Here is an 18991-nt window from a genome sequence, read left to right as displayed (position 1 = left end):
TTCAGCCCACCTCATACATGAAAAAGCATTTGCCTTTAGTAGACAACAGTCGAGAAAATCTTTGGTGCACCATAAGGGAGACACTATGGGTGAACAGGATAAATCTTTTTATAGATATCATCATGAACCATCTCCAGCTGATTAACTTTAAGAAAATCGTTTATATATTACAGGTTCGCTGAAATTTTGTTTAAATTTGTAAATGATGCATTATCTAAGCAAAGCAGCCCAGAATCTCTTAATTAATGTAAATACTGTTTTCGCCTGTAGTGTCTTCCCTTAAACATCTTTATGTCTAACATTAAAGCTATGCCGCAAGTTGAACCTACAGAAAAGATAATGCAACATGTTGTGTTGTGTGTGAAGTTATCACCCTGTCATTGCTGTGAATTATCCTTCATGTGCTGATACTTCCCATCTTTCGCATGCTGCGTCCTCAAACAGCATTTGTCACATGTGATATGTCACATGCCACACAGGCCAAAAAAAAAATTATTCAGCAGTTGAAATAGATGAATTTTAAAGGGGGATTTGAAATGATGCCATTGATGAATGTAAAGCAAAACAGTGTAAACATACAGAAAAGTTTTGAATCTCTTAATACTACCGTTATTCTTACAAACAATACTGCAAGAGCTGGGCACAAAGACCAACAAAATCACAAATTAATTAATGAATACCTGAGTTTTACTAAAAAAAGCACTTTATTAATCAAGCAGGTTTTCTCTTTTTCAGAATGGAATGATATGAAAGATCTTAAGTTGAGAGTCCGTCTCCTTTGGAGATGAAAAAAATTGAAGGCAAAATGAATAAAAGCAGACATTTTAAAAACTCAAAATGAGTTGAAAGTGCTCAGTCCCAGCCCAGCTTCGTTGCGGAGGCGTGGGAAAGAAGGCCTGGCTCAGACTGCTCCAGGTCTGGGCAAAAGCCAACTGCAGACCAGGTTTACATTTCCTGCCAAATTATCATTGGCAATACATTAGGAGGGCGCTGCTTAAAAAAATAATAATCATGCGCCAACCTTCTACAGTAGAGATCAAAGAGAAATCATCAGCAGCATCCTCAACCTCCTATTACTCAACAATACAATGTGTGTCGTCCCTTCCTATTACATCGAATAGGTGGAGCCAAGCTGGATTGGAGAAGGAGTGTTGGGCAAAGTGGTCAGCACAGGCAGTCCTTGAAGATCATCGTTGATGTGTGGAGTGATTCAAGCAGTCATTGTGCTATAGCTTTATGGTGCCAGTGGGCAGGCTACTGTTACACAGTCTGTAGTAGCGTAGGTCATTCACCAGCCGCTGCACACTTTGAGTGAAAGATGGCAAGTCCTGGAGAAAGAAGAGGAAAGTTAAAAGTCAAATCATTTTACAGAAGGGTTGACAGTGTTTTGAGTGCAGAGAAAGAAAACAACATTTAACACAACGGGCAAATAGAACAGTATTGGTGTCATGGGCGATACTGGAAATGTTTAGAATCAGTTTTTAAAACAATTATACATGATTTAATTAGGCGTAGGCAATATATGCATGTATCGTGGCTTGTTCTGTGGGGTAAATATGAAATGACTATATTGTGAACATCGAGTATAAACTGTCACGTCATTTTTTTAAACCACTGGCATGAGACTCGCTATGGCGTTTCTGTTCTCTCTGTGTCCCACATTGACAGACTCGACTTATGTTTTATTTCCGTTAAACATGTTGTGGAGAAATCTTTCTTGCCACATCATACATGAAACAGTTGGTTAACTCTGTCTCCTCCTAATGCAACATACTGTATGTGCCAACAGGCTGCAAAATACATCGCCATTGTTACTCATTAGGTAGAGAACTGAAAAACAATATTTCATTCTTACCCGTTCAAGCTTGAAGTTGCGTGCAAGAACAGCTCGTTGGCTGGTGTCCACACCCTGGCAGCCATTGAGGAACTCTGGCATGAAGGCCGAGTAGAAGGCATCGAAGTCAACAGAGGCCATGTTGTAAATAGCAAGGGTGATTTCCTCTTGCAGAAGGTCATGACTTTTGTGGAGAAGGACCTGCAGCAGCACGTTGATGAAGTGGAAGAGCATCGAGGTCCGGAAAAGTTTCTAAAGCACAATAAAAACAAAGTAATGACAATGGAGTCTATACATGGGTTACACAGTGTGTGTGCGTAAAACCAAACCGGAGTTTGGTTTCAATCTGTCAGTGGGGTCTGAGATTTTGTGGAGGACAGACAGATGGCTAGGAGCCCACTTACTGTTGCTTTAATTACTAGGGGCCAATTTTCTTTTTTGTGTTCCTTTTTTTATGTTTATTGTGTTTGTATTTGAAATATCTTCTAGATTAAATCTTATCATAATGTACTTCCTTCTACAGCGATGGGAAGAGGCAAGGGTACAACAGTAACACTGATCAGAGTGCCACTAAGTGTTCTCTTGTTCAAAAAGAGATGCGAAGGCCACAATAAAATCTAATTAAATTGACACAAGGTTTCTAATGGTACAAATAGGCTAAATTTAAGACATTGTAACATAACTAAACAAAATTTTCCACCAGAACACGGCATTACATTCGCCCAGTAGAATCTAGACCCATCCATTCTGGATTAAGTCAATACTTTTTAATGCCTTTTATGAGTAAATGTGTATTTAAGACATTTTAAGGACCCGTGGTCACCCTCTGACAACTTTTACATCTAACAAGTTTACAAAACGAACTGCTAAAAAATGCAGGGTAAATGAAAAACGTCATAAAAAAGGTATAAAACAACAAGGGTAGAAATGGTCTGATAATGACTGAAAGGTTTCCCCTTAAGGACAATTTGCAGACTGCTAATGGAGAATGGGTGAAATTCAGAAGTTAAAAGTGAGTGAACAGCTCAACTCCGTGAAATGGTCACCTCTAAAAATAAAGACACTTACTCTGTGATACAACTTGTGCTTGCTGTTGAGTGACTCCAAATAGGAGAGATTCTGCTTGAAGATGTGGATGTCCGGCTGCAGGAAAGACTGTCCAAAAGCCTGGAAAAGACAGATTTGACAATATGTGTTACAATAAGATGATTTTAGAACTGGATATGAACAACTGTTCTCCTGAAAATAAAACATAAACTCAAACACTAGTCACAGACTAGATTTTTTTGTTCTTCTAAAAAAGGTATGATGGTGTTAACAACTTAAGCCACATGTTTACACACACCTGCATGGCAGCTGTGAACTGGGCCTCATTTTCCATGGTGTCTTCAGCAGCTCCTCTTTGGACGCTTGTTAAGACAGATGTTTTAAAGAAGTACCTCCAGTTTTGGTGAAGTATTTGGTATAGCAACTCAAACATCTCTGACTTGACGTCTGGGGAAGATCGCTAGCAAAGACAAAAAAAACAACAAAACAAAACAAAAAAACATGAGAAATTCTATCACTGTTAAGTATCTGACCAATTATTTATAAGAACATTTTTTGACTGTAGGTGCATTTTTGTATGATTTCCAAAGGGAGATATGACATCATGCGCTTATTTAATGGTTCTACCAGGGTAATCAAAATCAAACTCCACAATGAATGTTAATGCAAGACAGGTGAACTCCAGCTGACCTCCGCCACAACCGGATAAACCTGCTCCATGCACAGAGAGAGGATGTTAGGTAGGAAGGGCTTGAAAGCTTGACCAGGCTCTTGCACCACCACCTGCAGGATTTTCAGGAACTTCTGTACCACTCGACACCCTGCACTGCCCTCTTGCAAAATACTGGCTGCCAGCTGTTCCCTGGGGCACATGGGAGTGGAGATTACATTCATTACTATTTAGTGATACCAGCATTGTCAGTGCACACCCCATACCATTTAACCCTTTATCTGTCTAGACGGGGTGTAATACTACTGGGATTACAACTAATTTAAGTAGTTATGTTTGTAAAAAAAAAATGTGGTGATGTTAATGGGGTTTTTAACCTGGTGAACATGCTGAGAAAAGTGTGGATGATCTGTCCTGTGAAGGCAACACCCATCTGGACTCGCAATGCCTGGAACAGTGTCAAGAAGAAGGCCAACATCTCGTCTGTCACATCTGGGAAAGAGAAGCAAAAATTAACAAAGCTGCTAAGTCGGACAACCCCTGAAAAGAAAACATGAACTTAGTGGTTGCTTGCGACCTCCTGTGGTCAATAGTGCAGTTTTGCAACAGCCCTAGCTGGGTCTGTAGTAAGGTAATAAAGAGACAAACAGTGACTGTTTACTCAAATTCAGGTTCCTATTCTTTAAATATACCTTGTTTTCTTTCTGTTATACTATTTGACACAAGTTAGCTGCATCTATACAATTGCTACAGCAGAGATTATGGCACTTTCACTTAAGTCGAGTCAAAAATGTTTAAAGTGTATAATGGTGTAAATCTGATCTTTTGTTACATGATGATGATATCATCATGCATGTACTAGTAAGAGGCTGAAAAACATCTGAGCACGTTTGTCCTAAGAAGTGCCGACTGGGACAGGCCTCAGTGCGCTGTGACAGGACAAGTAGTTATAGAAAAGCGAATTGGATTAGATCATCTTTATACAGTGATCAAATATTTAACACATACTTCAGATAGACGGCCAAACTATAGAGAGACACTGACCTGGCTGCTGAATAAACACTGGGAAAAGGCTGAGGGACACTTGGACAGACTCCTGAAGGCTCTGGTAACAGATCTGACGTGATTTGGTGGATTCCCCAGAGATGCTGTCCACTATGTCTCTGAGCACAGGCAGGGCCTGCTGTATCACTGCTTTCACTAGAGTAGAAAAAAAGAAAAGACAATTAGGGCAATACAAAAAAAAGTGATGGGATGTGAAAAAGGGAAAAAGGCATGAAAAAACGAGGAAGAAATACTGACTGTTAGCCAGATCGGGTTGTCGTGGAGTGATGTTCACCGTCCCTCTTATTCCCTTGTATTCTCGAGTGAGTGCTGCCATCAGACTGGCATGGTTGCTGGAGCGTGTTTGCCACTGCTGCTCACTCTCTGGTAAGTTTGGCCATGGGAGCAGCAGCATGTTGGACAAAGCCCTACACACCAACATGTGAGCCTGTAAGAGCAAGCACACACAAACATACACAGAGTAATTACCTCATGTATTGAGGACATTTTAAGGACTTCAAACTTTAAGAAAAAGATCCAAATTCTTAAATCATTGAATAAATCCATTAAATAATTCATTCATCAAGTCATTTCACATGCAAAACAAAAGCAACAAACACTTACCTCTTGGGGAAGTCTGCGGCTCTGATTCTCTGTAGTAATGAGGTTGAAGATGTTCTGAACAGCTGGCAAAGTGACCAAGAACACGGGCCGCACTGTTGAGGTTATGGAAACCATCAGATGGCACGCTGAGAGCAGCAACTTGTCAGGTACCTGTAGATAAAGACAATATAAGTGTTGAAAGAGGAACCATTTGGTAATAACACTCTCCACACCATTTCTCTTTTTACTATCTCAACCCTGAACATTTTCCTCCCCCAGTTTTCAAAACTATATGCTTGCATTTTTTTAATGTCACGCAGTAGGTGGAAAGGAACTTTAAATGGGCGCAAAATTACCTTAATAGTGAATAAGAGCTATACTTAAATTTGCTCTTTTATGCGTGTTTTGAGGACATCTTTTAGAGTTTCCCAAAATCTCCTCCTTCTACTGACTGGATGTAGCTTGTTGTGTATGTTACAGCTATCTGAATATGCTCTGCACCATGGGAAATATTAACCAAAAAGGACCAGATAAATAAAGCAGAAAATAAAGACAAAAGGAAGCTCCTGTGAAACTGGCCTAAAGGTTTTAAGTTTTGGGTAAAATTACACTTCCTCTTTAATTAACCACTCTTTCAATATGAAATCAACAATTCTTTTTAGATCAAGTATCCATGAACTGCACTTAGTTATATTTGACCTGTTGACATTTAATAATTAATACAATAAATATTAATCTAAGACTACCTTATCATTTCACACACCAAGAAATGAGATATCAAAGTCTTAGTATGATGCAAGCTACCTTTGCTGTGATGAGTGGGCTACTGGCATTTATTGTGGATGTGATGAGGGTCACAAACTGGCTCTGGTTTTGACTGTGGACCTCACTGTAGAACTGTGCAAGCCAGTGGGAGTAGGCTTGCAAAGCAGCAAGGGCCTGTGCATGTCTGTAATAAACAATCCAACACACAAACTTAAAACAATGAAGACATGATGAACTCAGTAAAACATACTTGCTTCTTCTTTACACAGATTAACTTTTTTTAGCTTATTTTTTTTTAGCAGGGGCATCTCACAGTTATCTGTAATAAATTAGGTACTTTTACAGAGTGAGCCGTATTTTTTTTACAATGTACTTATATGACACGACAATAGAACATGGGGTGTTTTTCATTTAACATAAATAAAAATTAAAGGAAACTAGAAATACTGCCTCTGCACACCAGTCATGTTTCTCTTATAATTTACATACACGTCTGTGAAAACATGGATGCTTCACACACATCTTCCCCTCAGCAGTACAGAAGATCTATACAATCAGCACAGTTTCAAGGTGGGCACACCTTCCAACATCTACCAACATTAGTGTCACCAATTCAGTATCTGACCAAATGTCTCCCCCTCTGTTTCTGAGTTATGACGCTGAGTAATAGCCAAAAGTGTGTTTTATGCAGAATATTATGTCACAGTGAAGTTGACCTTTGACCTTTTGGATATAAAATGTCATCACTTGTCATAATTAGTGTATGAATTCTTGAGTTGTGGCCAAAAACATGTTTTGCTAGGTCACACTGACCTGTCCAAATTCTCACAGTTTCTTTAGTCCAAATAGACCTTTGGATCAAATTTGAAGAAATTCCCTTCAGGTGTTCTGGAGATATCGTGTTCACCAGAGAGAGACAGATGCAAAGTGACAGTGACCTTGACCTTTGACCACTAAAATCTAGTTGCTTCAGTGTTGAACATTTGTGTCGAATTTGAAAAAAATCCCTCAAGACGTTGTTGAGATATTGTGTTCATGAGAATGGGGCAGATGGACATACAGACGGACAACCTCAAAACATAATGTCTCCGGCCACAGCTATTGACGACATGGAGGCATAAAAATGTCTTAAACAAAATAAGGGCATTTTGGGGGGAAATACACATTTTGTACATTCATAAATTTAATTTTCTGGAGCCTCATGGAGAAGGTAATATTTTTCATTACAACCATTTCAAAAGTGATATCATACCAGTTCTCTACAGATGAGGTGTCTGAGTGAAGCCATTTATTTGTAATTGCTTTTCTAACAGCTACACTCAGTATTCAAAATAGCTATTTTGTTTTAATATTTGTAGATTTGTAGTGCACGTCTCAGTAGCACTGAAGCCCAACATTTACATTAAATAAGACTGGCCAAGAGTCAGTCAGGTCAAGTCAGTCCCAGAAATAAAACTGCTCTGTAGTGTCATTATGCAAAACAGCAGCTCTGACAGCTGTGAACGGGAGGTAAGTTTGCTCGGAAATACGGCTGTTAAGTATCTGAATTCACACAAACACAAACTGTTCACACATTCAGTTCCCCTATTAATTTGTCAGTGAAAGAGCATTTGATTACACAACAGTGTAGTCTTGTTTTCTGTGACTGAAACTTTTACAAACAAGTATTTACATGCACAAATAGTGTTACATCTGTGTTAGGTTTTGCCTTAAACATGCGATAACTCACACGTCAATGAGGTCTGGCTTGAGGACAGAAGGCACGGCGGTCTCCAGGTCGTAAAGGCTGGTCTGCGAGCCGTAGCAAGTCACTTCAACCAACCTTAAAAAGGAAACACATGGTTTGTGGTGATCATTTGGTCTCTAAATAGAGCAACAATCAACAAAACATAATCCACCACCACTTATTATTATAAATGCACACCACTTAGTATGGTATGAAAAACACTGAATACATTTTAACACTAAACAATTTTAATAGAACACCAAAACAGAAACCAACCAACTTCAGAATAAGCTGAGATTCAGTAGTACTGACTGTGGCATGTGTAGCATTGAAAAAGATGTTAAAACATAAATTACTTTTTAATATTTTGGAAGAGTATTACAGCACTGACCTCTCCACCACTGCCAGGGCGTCAGTGAAACGTGCAGCAAAGACCTCCCCAATGAAATGCTCAGCCAAGCGTCCGACAGCTTGAAGTAGGGAGCTGAGGTCCCTGAGAGAACAGTGAAGTCGACGGCAATCATTCTCTGCGGTGATATTTAGCCTCCGACCTAAAAGAAGGACATCGTGATGAGTCAATGCAATAGTGAAATATATTCAATTAGCACCACCCAGTGTGAATGTACCTAAAAAAACTCATTCTTACTTGTGCCAGTGGTGACGATAAACTGCTGCAAACCCAGGTATACAGCCACATTATCTTGAAGAACTGGAAACTTGAGAGAGAAAAGAGGAATAAGGAGGAGGCTGCCACAGGCTGGCATGTATCATCATACATTTCTTGACATGTAATAACAGAATCCATAGAAATGTGAAAATAATTCTGTATCTTTTGTGTGTTTTTTTCTTTTTCTATTTGATAGCAGGGTCTGGAATTAGCACCCACTACTTGCCAAATGTAGGTAAACTGCTGGCAACAGTGTTTAATATCATCAGACCTTCTACTATTTGGCGGACAGAGAGAAGGACACTCTGTAACTGTTATATGAAAGCAATGCTAGTGACGATAGAAGCTTATTCATTTTAATTGTCAGTCAAAGTTCACCCAATTCTAACCAATAACCACCAATAAAAAGATGTGCACACACACTAGACTCGCCCACTCATTACTGCATCAACTTCACTGCCTCACATATCAATTTCATTTGAAGGAATAACTCATAATGAGTGTTTGCTGGTTGAGAGGGAGACAGAGAGAGGGTGATGGTGGATGTGTTCAGAGCAGACAGACGCTGGCGATTGGAGCACAGGAAATCAGTTTTCAAGTGTTATTACAGCATTTAGGTGAAAGTAGTAATGCCAAAATGTAAAAATAGTCTGTAACAAGTAAAAATCCTACAGTCAAAATCGTGATTAAGTATAAGTACATAAGTATTATAACTACTGTTGCACTAATGTGTTCAATTTCAGAAGTGGCAGACAAAAAAAATTCTTGCAAGCCACACTGGCAGGCAGTTAAAAAAATGAATTTCAGACCCCGCTTGTTACTATACACTATATACATAAAAAGATGTAACATGCACAGTACAGAATTGGATGACATGACATGAAAGTATGATAGCTATTTCTCAAGATAGTGCATTTACTAAACACTGCAACTCATTGCTGATTTGTGTTCTAGTCTGACATGTTGTAGTGAACCTAAACTAAACCAAAACTAACATTAATACCAAAACACAAACTGTTACTTAAAAAAAGGGGAAAAAAGAAGAGTCTGTGTTACATTCTTACAAAATGACGTGAATAGTGCTGTGCTAGGGCAAATATACTGTTGCGCTCCTGTTTGTCATCTGAACTGACAGCCTATTGTAAAAACAAAGTGAAACACATGACTCTACACTTCACACTTCTCACGAGTGAAGTTATGTAAAACTGCGCAACACATGGATGTCATCACCCTGATTCTGCCTCAAATGTGACATTCAAATGGAGGAAATCACTGAAGCTGAGTAAAAGGGAATGTTAAGACTTTTACTACTGGTAAAAAAAAAAAAACATTTAACTGAAACTTGACCTCCAACTTATAAATTATTTTCAAGTCTTTAAACACCTTGTTGTGTGTTTACAGTCAATTACATCTACAATACTGTTCCATTAGTTTCACCAATGAGTTAACTAGTGACACAGCATGAATTATTGAGCAACATTGTTGTGTAAACTTCCAGTGCAATCTAACATACTTTACACAATGATATGGAAAGGTGGTTGAAGTCTGTTCATCATGACTATGCTTGAGGTAACCTTGATGCATAATTTTAACCCACATCTGGCAGCCAATTAAGGCCAAGTGGTCTAGTATAATATTCAGGAGCCAGTATTGCTTTTATGTTTTGAAAAAAATCTACTCCTGCAGCTAATTTGGAATTTTAAAATGGTAACACACTCCACTTGAAGATGCCAAAACAACTTACAAAATGTCAAGGTGACACCAACAATGATCCCTTACCAAAGTAGAGAATGCATGAGATGGGAGCAGCTCCATCACCTTGGCAACCACCTCCAGACTCTGACGCAGGTACCTCTGCCACTCGGTCTGTTGCTATAGTTACCAAACGAAGGAGAACATTTAGACTTTGAAGAAAACATATAAGGCTGTGTAATGTAGGCCTGTCTTAAAGAGGTTAATATGCTAATAATATAACAACCTATAATACATACAATTCTAGTTCTTGAAGAGATACACAGGACATAGAGTGTGAGGAAAAAGGGTGCAACCAACTGACTATGAAATATATGTAAATTGCTCTTACGTCATCATCCAGAGTCTCATCATCCAGCTCTTCTAACTGGGCCTGGTTGTATCTGAACTGTATGCGATTCAGAACTTCCCTTAATAGAAGAACTAAGGCATCTTTGTACCTGTCCAACAACACACAGCTATGTTAAACATGCACATTTTAAACACTTGAGATCACTGATCATTTTTACTTTAAGGAGCGATGAAGTTGAAAAAAAGCTTTAACAGATTTTCTAGTCGACTTACCTATTTAGAACACTTTCTCTGTCAGCAAGTCTGCTTTTGATTTTGGTTGTTAGAAAATCCAAAAAGACACTCCATATATCCAAACAGGCAAAGTAGCCTTCATGGGTAGGCTGTTAAACCAATGAGAAGAGGGTTTGCTGTCAGAGGTCATGTTTTGCTGGAAACCTGTGCTACACTACATAAGGAAATGACTGCTTGACACAATTATCATTACCTGGTTGAAGGTGTACTTGAAAAGTAGGCCAAGAAACTCTACTATTGGAAACTGAGGACTGGACTCAATCCGCCTCAAGTGAACACTGACAAACAGGCGCAGAAAATCTGTGAACTTTTCCAAGTAACTGCAAAATGAAAAAGAAAACATTAAAGTTACCACAGAAACATTGCACTCAGAAGTTACTTCATATAGTTAATGCGGATTGATAATAATCTAGTTTCTTAAACCAAGGCTGGGTGTCCACATTGTAAGAGAATATTACATTACCCAGCATTAATTTCTATCTTAGCAATGGCCAGTGACAATGTGGCTTGTGTATCCACACATACTACAAGATCACTTGCGCTGTCGCTATAACCGCAATTGCAAATACTGCACTTTTGATAAGCCAGCCGCAGGGGATAGCAAGCAACTGCCACAACCAATGCTCACATATTTTCATGTAAACACTGCATAATTACACTATGCTACAAATGCCAGCAGCATGATGAGCATAATAGCGCATATCACTGTGTTGAGCCACCCTTAATCACCATAGGGGGAAATTCCTGGACCACAACAGCCCGAAAGTTCACTCATGAAAATATCAAGCCGGTTTGATAATGATTGGGATGTCACAGATGAGGTGAGGGGAGGTGATGAAATGACGTTCAGTGACTAATGTCTGGGATGGCCAATATACACCTTATATATACTGTATAAATAAAATCTAATGGTATCATAGAGACTTGAGATCATTCTCTGCTACTGTCTAGTCAATTGAAAAACAAAAACAAAAAAACAAATAGTGTATTTTTAAGTTTTTAAGTTGCAATTTTAAACACAGGCAGAAAGAATAGATCAGACTAAGACACATGTGACAGAGCTATATTGTTGTATGGAGCCAGTGTGAAGAGCGCCAGTGATGAAAACAAAGGCGTTTTTGAGAGCTGGACTTCTGAGAAATACCACAGTGCAACTTCTGACTGCCTTGAGTATAAAAAAAGTAACTATGACCAGTTGCAGACCTCACGCTGAAGCTGTTATGATAGAATACACTCACTCGTCTGCAAACACTTACATATGTGCAAATATTAGTGTGAACTAATGGACTGAGCCATACCTCTCATCAAGATCCTGTAGGCGGCTCTTGACTGTGTGAGCGTTATTCTCTCGTGTCAGCCTCTGCAGGAGAAAGAAGGTCTGCTGGAACATGCGCAGCAGGTACTCCTCAAAATCCATGGGCACACAGTTCTTTGACACAAGCTCATTGATACAAGTCATGGCGAGTACACCAAGCCGTGCACGATCCACCTTGCTGCTCTCACTCTGCTGTACGTTTCGCCCTCCTCCATTTGTTGTTGGTGGCACTGTCCCAGGATTAAGCTGACCATTAGAAGAGGAGGAGTTTGAGGAGATAAAGGATCCTGTCTTGGCCTTTGTCCGCAGATCACAACCAAAACGTGCAAAATGAAAAATGGATGCCAGCAATGTGGGAGTGATGCTTGTGGACAGAGGGATCCAGCTGAACAGGTGAGCCAAACACTCCAAAACGAGACAACAGAGCTGATGACTCTCATTGTCCAATGCCGCCATGGGCTGGCAAAGCAGCTTTGAGTACTGGCTGCCCTGAAACAAACTGCCCAGCAACTCCACTAATAGATTGAGGAGACAAAAAACAGTCTGGTTAACACACAAATAAAAACAAGCAACAACTACTACATGATTATCACCAAATTACTAGCAAACCTTATGTAACTAAAGGACAGTTCACTCACCACTTTCCCCTGAGGTGGGTGAGGGAGGAGGGGTGGAAGCTATGATACTGTGCTTGTCCCAGTAGGTCTCCAGGATACCTACAAAACAAGAAGTAACAAGAACTTAATTATACACATACTGAAGGTTTTCCACCAAAACATTTGTTCCGACTGCTGGCAGCCTGACTCTAATTTCAGGTGGATTTTTAGCTTAAAGGGATAGTTTGGATTTTCTGAAGCGGGTTTGTATGAGGTACTTAGTCATAGTGAGTGTGTGACCTACAATGGATGGCAGTCGGCGTGCCCCCAGTTTGGAGACGCAGGCAGGAGTACCACCATGGAAGTTAAGCAATATACTGCTGTGCATGGGGGGCGGCAAAATATAATAAAGCCACCTCAAAAAAGGCCCACTTATAAAACAATCAATAGCAGTTTTAAGTGGATGCTATACAATATTTTCAGTGCTTTACCTTACTGTCAGGCAGCCCTTTACGATGGGAACTGAAACTGTTATTTATGCTCTCTTTAAACAAAAACTGTCATTTTACCTTGCTTAACACAAGAGTTGCTCATCTATTACTGCCTCATTCGGTTAGTTTGTGTCGTTGTATGACTTTGGTGTTTAAAAGGGTTAGTTCAGATCACCATTCACTGTCTGACGGTGAGGTAAAGCAATGATAATATTCTAAATATAGTGTTCACTTAAGTTGGTACAAATTTGTTAGCTGGCTAGAATATGGCTCCATGTCCTAAAATCTGTTCACATCAGGAAATCACTGATCAAACAAACAAAATTACACAAAGTATTCTCACCTGTCAACAGTCCAAGCACTGTCGGTACTTGCTCCAGCAGCAGTTTACGCAGCTCTTCTTTTCTGGCAACACTCAGGTCTTCTCGAGGACATGCAAGTTCCTCTGATGTGGTTTTCAACATCACCAACCCCAACGGAGCCAGAGCTGGGGACTGGATCAGCTGTAGTTTGCAACACATTGACAAACAATAGCTCTATTAATTAAGATAAAGATTACCGAATTTTGCCCACTAAGACCATGACTGCTGCCATCGAATACACTTTTATAAAATAAAACAATCTTCTCACAGCAAATGCCATATATATAATAAGTGTGCATGTTTTGGTTGTCATCTTCTCACTGAATTAATCACGAGACAAGATGCAGCAGGATCTATCGTATGTGGTTTATCACCTTGACTGAATAATTTCCTGTGGGAAACTTTGAAGTTCATATAATCTGTTACTTTATTTTCTGCTCATAATCTGGAGACATACAGTGAAAGGGGAGATGCATTTAAATTCAAAGTGTGGAACAACTTGCAGATTAAAGAAAAATGGTCATAATTTTCTCTCAAGGTCGAACAATCATGTTACACTGTATCTATGTATACACAACACGCCTATCAGCTGTGATTAATTTACTCTTAGGCCAGCCACTTGCTCTGGAAGACGAGGGACCTCCATTGTAGACTTTTGACTTTTGTATTTAAGTCTAATTAATGTAACGCATTTTAATTTCGCAATGAAAGGAAATTGACTCTGTCCCTCTTTCATGTTATAATGACAGCAAACAGTAAAGTTCTTTTTCATTACTGTGCTCATGAACAATTTCACAACGTGTCCTTCAAGCAGTAGTAAAGTGTTTTTGGTAGCAATTCTCTTGTGGGTCATGACATAGCTTCTGCACTTGTTCACATCCAGCCACATCCTCATATCATACAGAAACTCTTTTTTGTAGACTGCAACACTAACTAATATGAACACAATGTTCCAAATGTACAGAGGTAAATTAGAAAAGAAAGTAAACCTGAAATGCAGTTTGAATAAAGTTGACAGACATGTAAAAGGAAAAGGGAGAGGAACAATTTTTAGGGCATCTTCACCTTATAAAAGAACACATGTTCAGTGTAACATAAGCTATGTTTCTGTAGACTTGTTGTTTCAATGTAACTTGTGTGTTGTTGTCAACTTTTGTTAAGTATTAGACACATCGACAAAAGCCTTTTTAATAGCAGAAACAACATCAGCAGAGCTTACCTGAAGGGTGTTCGTAAAGAAATCATGGTAGAACATTGGCCAGTCCTGGCGACCAATGTCCACAATGACTTTGCACAGTTTGTTACGGATGAAATAGGGCACCGATTTGTGCTGAGCAAGGAGGAGTTTTGGCAGACAGCTGCGAATCTCCATCTTGTCTTGTGAAGCAACACCGATCCACAACTTGTTCACCAGGTTCTGAATGTAAGAGGAAATAATCAGCAGTCAAAGCTGTGTTTGAAGGACAATATGATGCCCATTGAAAGACTTTTTACTAGCACACCATCCACTACAATCATGATACTGCAAATGAAACACCTACATTTAAGCATACGTATCTTAGATTTGCGTTGAAAAAGGTGAAAGTATGTAATTAGGGGTCACAGGATGTTCAGCCTTTTATTCCATAGGAAATGTATTACACATTTGGCAAACTTGTTTTTCAGAATTAGAGAAATGAGGAAACAGGAAGAGCATGAAACAAATTCTCTTCTCAGAACTTGTAACAATACTTTTCTCTGTGCACTGTCCTATTTCCAAAGCATCAAAAGGTAAAGAAGGCCCCTGACAGTACCAGGAACTGAAAATATGCATCTCCCACCTACAGGACTTACTTCAAATACTGTGAGGCTGTACATCATTACATACTCATTCCGAGTATTGGAGAGAAAGAACAAGCAGTGGCGCCATGCTCCGGTCTGCTGTGCAAAGTTATTCAGCAGCTCCTCTGCAGAAAAAAAGGAAGTAGGCATGATCTCTGACAGAGGTACATGACAATGAAGTAGTTCACTTGCAGACAGACTGAAAGTAATGCGTCACAACACAGGAAGTGCATAAAAGAGCAACAAAAAACATTTTTAATAGAAAGCAAATAGCTTCAGATCACATTAAACACTCTACAGTGACAACTAGATCTACACTACAGTATATTCCAGTATACAGAACATTGTATTTGGAGATCCAGACTTGCTAAGGCGGATATGTATCATGTCCTTGCTTCTAATGTGTACTGGTAGGTTTTTAAAGGCCACATGTACCTATTTCTCTCTTTCGCTCATTGGTTGTGCAGCTGTGAAAGAACTCAGTCATAAGGCTCTCCAGTGCTCGCAGTGATGCCTCCTCTGAAGCCTAGTGGATAATAAAAAAGGTCACATTAAGTACAAAACGCACATTTAGATTATATTTTAGAATAGACATAATCCAAACCACTGAATGCTGTATTCATAATCAGCTATCCATTAGCATGACACAAATCACACCAAGTTGGCAATATACTGATATTGTGATATGTGACTAAATATCATCTTAGATTTTGCATAGTGTAATATTGTAAGTGTTGTCAGTCCCTTGTTTCTATTATTTGCCTTTACCCACTTGTGCATCACATCCACATTGCTTATGATTATTTATTAAAAATCTCATTGTGTAAATGTGTAGCAAAAGCACCAATATTCAACCCTACCTATATCATCATATTTGATTTCTCCATACTGCAGAGCCTTATTTTAGACCAGTATCTATCTGACGGATGCAATACAGTGGTATACGTCATGCAATATACATGCGTAGCGAATACTCAACTGAAGACCAGTCATGTACAAGAAACCCATCCTCACAGTGAAGAGAGCAACGCCCTTCATGTATCTTGACATATCTCATATTTATTATGCATGAAGTGTTTATATAAGTTCTTTAATTTGTTAACAAAGTGCCCATGTGCAATTTAACATGTTGCCCTGTAGGCTGATTTAAAGAGGTAACCTTTTGCATGTTAATGCTTGCAGGCATATGTACCATCGTGCTCAGAAAGGTCACTTAGTGAGCTGGAAACTTATCTTCTCATGTCCATTCCTGCACATAGAACTAGTTGGTATTGCACACCGATTTTTGGGTGCGTTTTGGCATAGTTTCACAAAAACATAATCCACACATCTTGGTACTTCCTGGCTATAACTGCAGTCTGATTTGCTCACATAGTTCAGCATGAAGACTGCCCAAGAATTCCAGTCTTGGTCAAACAAACCAAATTAAGCTGTATTTAAACAACTGCGTTATATCAATTGTAATACCATGCTTTGGCAGGTGGAGGAAGTTGGGCCCTGCCTAGCATTAACGAGATAGCAAATTGAGATCTTTATATAGCAGCTCCTGTAGCAGGCAGGTCTGAATTCCTCAAATAAGCCACAACTTGCCGAGGCTCAACACTACTCACAGCAAATATTCGGTTTTGCAAGATGGGCGTCTTGTACCGTGAAATGGCTTAACGAGCTGTCACATCCCGTGAAATACCTGGCCTCTCAGAAACCGTTATGTGGATTAACAGACATAGAGAACTGTAATGCACCCAATTACGCACGATTACCTGTATTTTAGGATATATAAGTACTGTACAATGTTATCATAACTATGGGTCTTCCTGTTTAAATATACGAACCAAAACCTTGTACACCCACGTTAGCCGTTAGCAAATAAGCCAGGAAGACAAGGTGAATAACTTATGTTAGGTGATTAATACGCGTTAAATTATACTTACCATGTTTAGCTGTCTCGGTTGCTTTCTTCAGTTTACTTGTTCTCGGATTAATTACAGCAATAAACCAACATTAGCTCGCTGGCTAGCCAATTCTGTAGCTAACGTTAGCTAAGGTGTTGCTGGCTAACGTAACCGCAAAGGGGGCTCATCATGGTCTGCTCGCCTGCTTAGGTCGATACTCCACACAAAACTAGCTAGCAAAGGTTGGCGTCGTTGACCTGCTCACAATAACAACGTTAAACACTGAGCTGAGTTTGCCTTGCTCGAATAAAACGCGTTTTTGCTTACCATGCATATGGGCTTAAGATTGAATCAGCTAACTCATCTCTAACGTTATCTCAGTTAGCTGCATTTTCGTGAAACGTTATTACCGTTTACCGTTAATCTAAATATAGCAATATTGGTTTTTTGGAACATCTAACACTGGCTCCGGCACCGGAGAAATGTGCAACGTTAATTAGCTTTCAATGTGTAGCGGTTCGAAGCTAAGTTTCCCAGGTGCTAACGCTGCAGCGGATGGCTAACTCGTTAGCTTTTCTAGAAGGATGAAGGCATAATTTTCGTTAGCTAGCTGTCAAACCTAGACATGCTTCTGGCTGTTGGTCACGACAACTTGCCTTAACCGTTTGTAATTTCAAAGCGTGTGAATATGCACACTTAAGTTGTACATCTGACACATTTATAACAACACTAAATATATAATACTATGCGCGCTGGTTCCTGTTATTCCCCTTCTCAATGCTTAGGGCGGCTCAAGAATACAGCTAGCTTGCTGGTTACAGGGTTTACTTCGCAACTTCCTCTTTTGCTGCAAAAATCAACCAAACCAATCAGCTTGTGTCAAGTCGGTCACAATAATAAAAGCACGGTCTCCGGTTATATCTATAAGAACAACAGCATTTTTCTTAACAAATGCTAAAGAGAGTTTTTGAATAACATTGTGTCATTGTGCAAATTGTCACTGTGCAAAAATGCATTTAAAAAGTAAGCAACAATGAGTTATACATGAAAGAAAATCTGCTTGCTCAAAAAGTCATTACATGTTGTATACTCTAAGCTCTACAGGCACATGCAAAATGCTCATTTAATACTGAATTTCTGCTGGAGAAAGTAAACTTGTAGTTCCTCAACACTGATTTATTATCTGAATGACCTGCCAAGCAACAGTACACAATTTGATCAAGTCTGCAACACTAGGGGTATTTAGATTTCTCTCCACTCCACACTGGTCTTTTCTGATATGTAACATTCAGATTAATGCTGTTAGTTGTGTATAGAGATCATTCAGTTTATCTTCAAGGCTATCCTTAATCAGTATTGTCTCTCCTTTAACCTACAACTTAACAAATTATAAAAATAATCAAACAAGTTTGTAATTTTAACATGTTGATGCTGTAACTCAATTTTAGCTGGTTGAAAAGTGGTCTTAGACATTCAGACTGAATATCACCCTGTTTTCAACTATAATTAACTTAATGCAGCACTGTTATGTCACATTACTTATTCAATTTCCTTACCTTGTGCAATACAGTATATCTACACTGTGAATTCCGTGCAATATTTATTTATTCCCCAACACTGTTTAAATTGTTCTTACCTTGTTTTAAATTTTAATGCTACACACCATTTGTGTATTACATCCAATGTGCAATTATACTGTACAGCTGTCAATATATACCCATACATATATTCATACATACATATCCGTTTCCATATGTGCATTAGTGAAAGGTGTATATAATCTAAATAGTATTGAGTGTATAGTTGTTTCTAAATTTAGTA

At 39.1% G+C, this 18991-nt stretch overlaps 1 protein-coding gene across 1 annotated transcript; it reads right to left on the bottom strand.

Annotated features, from left to right (window-relative positions):
• Window positions 1–685: 685 nt before the first annotated feature.
• On the bottom strand, window positions 686–17996 carry xpo6 (exportin 6). Its single transcript, XM_033643766.2, has 24 exons — window positions 17210–17996; window positions 15714–15804; window positions 15291–15403; window positions 14677–14874; window positions 13439–13598; window positions 12647–12724; window positions 11992–12523; window positions 10887–11013; window positions 10673–10782; window positions 10440–10548; window positions 10136–10228; window positions 8336–8405; window positions 8081–8240; window positions 7693–7785; window positions 6003–6147; window positions 5220–5369; window positions 4854–5043; window positions 4596–4751; window positions 3929–4043; window positions 3572–3743; window positions 3180–3341; window positions 2903–3001; window positions 1856–2086; window positions 686–1328 (listed from the first exon to the last, which is right to left on the bottom strand). The coding sequence occupies exons 1-24, from the start codon at window positions 17210–17212 to the stop codon at window positions 1227–1229; spliced, it is 3459 nt and encodes a 1152-aa protein (XP_033499657.1). The 5' UTR covers window positions 17213–17996; the 3' UTR covers window positions 686–1226.
• Between the last annotated feature and the right edge of the window lie 995 nt (window positions 17997–18991).

The sequence above is a fragment of the Epinephelus lanceolatus genome, chromosome 18 (assembly GCF_041903045.1).
Source record: "Epinephelus lanceolatus isolate andai-2023 chromosome 18, ASM4190304v1, whole genome shotgun sequence".
NCBI classification, from domain to species: Eukaryota; Metazoa; Chordata; class Actinopteri; order Perciformes; family Serranidae; genus Epinephelus; species Epinephelus lanceolatus.
The sequence above is the reverse complement of the archived record's forward strand: the minus strand, read 5'-3'. Positions and strand labels throughout refer to the sequence as shown.